Consider the following 6,693-nt stretch of genomic DNA (forward strand, 5'->3'; position numbering starts at 1 on the left):
ACTTTACTTGTTTAAAAAGAAGTGGTTCCGTCCAATACTCAGTAAGAAAATTAAAGCCTGGCGTGGCCACGTGTGGTTTTGCTGCCAATCACGAGCGATTTCATTTGTTTGAGAATAGTGGTTTCAGCCAATACTGAGAAGGTTATTCAAGCCAGACCTGGCCAGCCGCGCGGGTTTGCTGCATTCATATGCTAATTAGGGCCATTAGTACAGCTGATCGCTCTCCACATACATCATGGTACGTTTCCGACAATTTGTGGCACGACAAACGCGGACAAGCACGGGTTGCAAATTGTCGGAAACTGACGAAAATCAGGCAGATCTGCGGATGTTTACGGGGGTTTACGGGGACGAAAACCTCACTTTTCATGCAGTGCATCTTCCAGCCTTTGTCTCCAGAGGGGCACCAGGCAGGGATGAAGCCCCCCCCCCCCCCCCCCCCCCCTCACTTTTTGCTATTTTTATTGAGCCCTCTAGCTGCTAAAATCAGACAAACTAATGTGGTTAAAGGTATAAAAGGCATGAAAATAGAGCATAAAATTAGTCTTTACGCAGATGATGTATTACTTTATCTCCAGCACTCAAACACTTGCCTCTCTCAAGTGATTAGATTACTAGAATCTTCTCAAAAGTCTCAGAATACTTTATGTAGCATGCCGTCTCCGATCAAGGATGAGACTTTACTGATGGCTTTTATGGATTTTAATTCCTTTACAGTCATTTTCCATAAACCGTAGTCTTTAAATCCACATATAACCACCGTAAGAGCTGAAACACATAACAATTATACATCTTATCATTTTACATTAAACCATTTTAAAAGTTTCATCTTGTACAAAAAATAAACATTGGAAAATACTATTGTACAAATAAATAACACACCTTTTGCTTCTTCGGAGGGGCTGCCAGGACTATATTTTGCGATACCGTAGGTCTGTGTTTTACTTAATGCCATACTTATGTGAGAACAAGCTAACTGACGCTACATTGTGCGGGACCGGAAACACAAAAGCTTAACAAAATAAAAGCACTTAGCTCAAACCGGAAGTTGTTGACATTGTAAAAGAAAAAATGTGTAGAAAACCAATGAAACAAAACTCAACTCCATTTGTTGCAAAAAGAAAAAGGATACGGTTATTTACACTCTATAAATTGGTCTAAATCTATAATACTACCAATTAATTGCTCTCTACAGAATCCCTCAGGTCTACAATTGCAATCAGGAAATATCAAATATTTGGGAATTACTGTGTCTCTAAACTAGCTGAGTTACTAAAACTCAACCACATCCCTCTTTTAAAGAAAATTGAAGAGGACCTAGAAAGATGGAAATCGCTTCCGATCTCCCTTTTGGGTCGGGTAGCATCAATTAAAATGATGGTCTTACCCAGAATTAACTACCTATTTTCAATTATCCCAAATAAACCATCAACCGAATGGTTTAAATCTCTAGATTCTTCCATCTCTAAATTTCTTTGGAAGGACAAACCCCCTCGTATCAGCTTAAAGACACTACAGAAAACTAAAGACAGAGGGGGACTAGATTTACCTAACTTCCAACACTACTATTTAGCAAATAGATTACAATACATCTCTAAATGGATAAAACATAATCCCTTAGATGAGCCCTGGATAGACACAGAACAGGATATATGCAGTAATATCATAATTTCAGATTTGCCGTTTATTAGCTCTAAGATCAAACGGCACCCATGTTTTAAAAATATTAACATCAGCTCTTCCCTGACAGCATGGTGGGAATTTCTAAAAATAACGAACTCATCACTTATCCCGTGCAGTCGTACACCCATCTGGAATAACCCTGACATTCTACAAAACAATAATGTGATAAACTTTCCGTACTGGAAGAATAAAGGTATTACAAATCTGGATCATTTGTTTGAAGGTACGGAGTTTATCACATTCGCTAGATTAAACTTGCAATATGGCATTAACAAAAATAAATTCTTAGAATATGAGCAAATCAAAGCTATAATTAGAAATAAATTTAAGCATATTGATGGAGGTTTAATAATTCCAACTAAAATATCAGAGTTTCTAGAGTTAACCCCCCCCAAACTACTGTCTAAGTTATACAGGACACTGAATAAACTGGATGATCTAATATCTCTTCCTATTATGAAATGGGAGGAGGATTTATCAGTCAGCTTTGAACAAAACATCTGGGCTCAGATTGTCTAAGAACTTTTAACATGACCAGAAACCCCAATTTACAATTAATACAATACAAAATCCTCCACAGAGTGCACTATACAGGTCAAAGATTATTCAAGATGGGTTTTGCGCAATCTAACATCTGTCCACAGTGCACAGGCAATCAACTTGATAATTATTTTCACGCGTTATGGTTATGCACGCCGGTTCAGAGATTCTGGGTACAGGTATGTAAGGATCTATCACTGTGCCTGGGTTGTAAAATCCCAATTTCCCCTTCAGTTTGCTTGCTGGGTGACTTTGAGGGAAGCTCTCTGGTAAAAAATCAGTTTGCATGGCCTTCACTGCATTATGTATCGCAAAGAAAACTATCCTCATGAATTGGAAAAGTAAGGATAAACTCAACATCAATCAGTACAGAGATCTGTTGTTGGATCATATTAATCTCGAAACAGCATCTGCATCCCTATCAGACCGATCTCTCTGGGCTCCCTTGATCAGCTCCATCACTTAGTGTAGTGGGCGGCTGTGGGGCACATCCTATGGGGTGCGGGGGCTGGTTTGAGGGTCCTTGGGGGCTCGGGGGGGCGCTCGGAGCTGGGTGCCTGGTGGGTCTAGCCCTGGGGTCTGTTGCCCCCATCGGGGCGGGGCCTGGGGCGCCTCGGGGGGGTCCTAAGGCGGCCGCATGTGGTGCTCTTGGGGGGTTCCGTGGTGGCGGACGTGGGCTACTGGTCTGGCAGCTGTGCTGCTGCTGGGTGGGGCTGGGTGCCGGGCATCGGTTCTTTTGTGGTGCCGGCCGGGGTGCTTCAGTTCTGCAGGTTGTCGGGGCGTGCCTCGTCTTTCAGTGCTGGGTTTCGGTGGTTGGCTGTGGCGCTTGGTGTGGTTGCGTCGTCCGGGGAGGGTGTATGGGTGGTCGCGCCTGCGGCCAGGGTTCATGTGTGTCTGTTGTGGGCTGGTTGCGGGCGTCGTGGGGCCCCTTTGGGATACCCCCCGGGTCGGGGGTGTGGCTTCGCTTTGTTGGGACTGGTGCCGGTAGTGCGCGGTGCGGTGCCCTGTGCGCGGGGGCAATTTGGGAGCGGAGGGTTGCTCGGTGTTTGGCTGCGGGGGGGGGCGTCTTCCTCTCGGCGGGTCGTGCTGCTTTCGCGCCGGGTGCGGCGGGGTCGCGTCTGCTGCTTTCTTTTTGCTGCTTGTGCCAGCTTCTGGTGCACGGCTGGGACGACTTTGCTGCTCTGGCTCTCTGGCGCGCATTGGGTGGGGCTGCTCTGTCCTTTGTTTGCCTTGAGGCTGTGTTTGCTGTGATCGGTGGGGGTAGAGTGGTTTTGTTGTGTTTTTGGGTGGGAGAGTCCGCCTGGGGGCTTGGTTGGTGCGGTCGGTTCGTCCATATAGGCCTTCCGGTGTTGTTTTCTGTCGGGCCGCTCGGGCCCCCGCGTGCCGGCGGTGCGCTGTCAGTGGGGTTCCTGTTCGGCGGGCTTGTTTGTCTCCTGGGAGGGCAGGCACGTTGATTTTTCTGGGGAGAAGTGGCTGGGTGGAGGGGTCCTCGCGGTGTGGCGGTGGGTGTTGGACACTGACTTGTTTGCGGCTGTTCTTCATCACTGAGGGGGATTTTTTGTGTGGGAGGGGGGGTGTGGATGGAGGAATCGGAGCTTGGAATGGGGCTCAGGATTTGTGCTTTATTGTTTGGTTTTCTTTCTCTTCGGATTGATGTTGTAGGACTGGTGTCGGGGGGGTGTCGTTAGGGGGCCGGTGTCGGGGTGGGGGTGTCGGTGTTGGTGCTGGCGCCGGGGGTTTTTGAGCAATGCCCTGCGTTGCCCTCGGGCGGGGGCCAAGGTGGGGGTTCGGGTTCAGTGGGGAGTACTGCTTGGGGTCTGGGCCGTTGTACGCCCGGCTGTCCACCCCTGCCGTGGCCTCTGGTGTGCTGGGGTGCCTCGGGGCCTGTTGGGCTGGGGGGGCATGGACATTAACAGCTATGGCAGATGCCCCAGCAAGGCCTGGGGCTTTAGGTCTACTGGCTCTTCAGCTCTCCACAACCACTATTGAGCATTTTTTCTATGGTTAAAACTTTACATGCACAAGTTCACCCTCACAAACAACTACAGGTGCTAGGCTTCAGGTACTCAGAGATTCAGTTCCAAACAGAAACCCCACATTCATATCTTCAGGTAACACAGAGTACATGTCAGACTTAATAATATTACTTTAGCGATAGTTTCAAAGTGTTTGCTTTATTGTATATCTCGTACCATGTCTTTCGGTTGTGCTGTTCTTTTTTCATCTCGTTACAGGTGATGAAGCAGACTGAAAATGTTTTGTCATTGTCTCCTTTCTATCTCCTCTTTCTTTCATCTTTTCTCTTTTTCTTCCTTTTCTTCTTCTGTTTTTCTGCTCTACTTACATTGCAGTGTCCACATAAACTGTAAAACTCCCTGCATAATTATAATAAAGCAATTTATATCCATGAAACAAGTGGAGCCGTATGGCAATTGCCGTACTGCTACACTTGTGAAAGTGAAATCTGTTGGACTCTTTTTGGCATCAAGACAATTATTCTTATTGCCACCTTGCCAGACAGGACACTGTAAAAAAAAAAAAAAAAAAAAAAAAAAAAAAAGAGCGTTAGAGTAAACACACATTAGGGCTGTTTTATCCCAGCCCGAAGCAGCAGCCAGAATGCAGAAGTCAATCGCGAAATCGGATACAGACCTCTGTCCTTGTTTAACTTTCAGCATTTCATGGGAGTTCAGTGTCTTATCCAGATCCTGATTAAAGGTTTGCTTGAATTCGGTAATGAATTCCTCAAAAGTGCAGCCATAAACAGGGGATGAGGTAAATCTGACCTCGGCCCAATCCAGAGCTCGGTCAATAAGATGTGAACTGACATAAGACATCTTAATTGAATCCAAAGGGAATTTACTTGGGGCATGGTTGAACTGAATTGTACACTGCATGAGAAAACCCCGGCACTTCTTGGCGTTTCCATCGAACCTGGGAGGACTGGGCAGCTGACACCTGCTGGGCCCGAAGCCTGGAGAGAGAAATGTACAGCCTCGGTTAAATGAGCCACTCCACTGTTTAGCTCTGATAGTTGGCTGCTGAGATTGTGTCTCTGTTAGAGGTCGTGTTTCTGGATCAAAGTTTGTTGAAGGCGAAGTAATCTCTGAATGGCTTCTGCTGGGTCAACGATTTGGCCAGAGTGTTCTGTCATGATTTTCTTAATGGATCAGACCCACATGCAGTAAACCACTCAGAGAACCAGGGTAAAAGTTTTAACAGGTTACTTGATAAGATCAGCGAAGGTAGGATTCAGGAAACTCTGTGTACTCGTGAACCGGAGCTGGAAGAGGGAAGGAAAGTTTCAGTGGTTATTTCAGGATCCATGGGAGCTTAGAACGATGACTTGGAGAGACAGAGAAAAACTTTCTTCCAAGAATCCAGTCGGTGTGGATTTATCCAGAGGTAGAGACTCATTGGAGGGCGGACAGGTTTAGACCTGGTTGGACCCTGGGGAGCTATTGGACGGATTGTCACTTGGAAATACTGGAGGGCTTGAACAGAATTTGTGGAGGTTTATCCCCTTCTCAGTGTGAGACTCAAACGATCCTTCCAGGGGAAGAAGGCCAAACATCCAGCTTGCAGGGCAACTTCCTGCCGAAAAGGCAAAGACAAAAAGGGTTAGGCTCAGTGAAAACAAAGACTCAGTTAGACTCAGCAAAACTCAGCTTGGCTAGAGTACCCAAAATTGGCAAACACACTGGCACCAAGGTAGTGACAGTCCATGGCTCAAATAGTCCTCAGTGATGAGTCAACCAGCCGCAGGTCTGTCAGAGGACCAACAGGACAGGGCACCACCTGGTGGTGGAGGGAGGGAAAGACACAAAAACACAACCCACACAAACTGGATTCCTAACACCGAGCACTCCACAGGTGACCTTTGAGTATGAGGAAGATTTATCATTAACGTAAATAAACTGAAATCGATCAGATAGATAGGATATAAACTAGTCAAGTGCTGTACCTTTAATTCCAACAAAATATTCAAGTCTTTCTAAAAGAATATTATCGTCAACTGGATCAAATGCAGCACTGAGATCCAACAGGACGAGCACAGATACAAGTCCATTATCTGAGGCCATGAGAATATCATTAGTGACTTTCACCAGAGCTGTTTCACTGCTATGATGAGCTCTAAAGCCAGACTGAAACTCTTCAAAAAGTTAATTATAGTGGAAGTGATCGCACACTTGTTTGGCAACTACTTTCTCAAGAATTATAGATCAGAAAGGAAGTTTGGATATAGATCTATAATTGACCAAGTCATCTGGGTCAAGAGACGGTTTCTTAAGCAGAGGTTTAATTCCAGCAACCTTAAAAGCTTTAGGTACATATCCCTGTAACAGAGATAGATTAATCACATCTAAAATGGAGGAGGAGATCAAAGGGAATACCTCCTTAAATAACCTGGTTGGAACTGGATCTAACATCCAAGTTGAAGGCTTAGATGAAGACAATAATTTTGCTAAT

General features: G+C 45.7%; 1 protein-coding gene across 1 annotated transcript; it reads right to left on the bottom strand.

The window, feature by feature from the left end:
* Positions 1-2,847: 2,847 nt before the first annotated feature.
* LOC119779587 (basic salivary proline-rich protein 3-like) lies at positions 2,848-3,765 on the bottom strand. The gene has a single exon (XM_038279260.1). The coding sequence runs from the start codon at positions 3,763-3,765 to the stop codon at positions 2,848-2,850; it is 918 nt and encodes a 305-aa protein (XP_038135188.1).
* Positions 3,766-6,693: the final 2,928 nt, after the last annotated feature.

This window comes from Cyprinodon tularosa, unplaced genomic scaffold (assembly GCF_016077235.1).
Source record: "Cyprinodon tularosa strain WSP-4 unplaced genomic scaffold, ASM1607723v1 ctg1499, whole genome shotgun sequence".
Classification (NCBI taxonomy): Eukaryota; Metazoa; Chordata; class Actinopteri; order Cyprinodontiformes; family Cyprinodontidae; genus Cyprinodon; species Cyprinodon tularosa.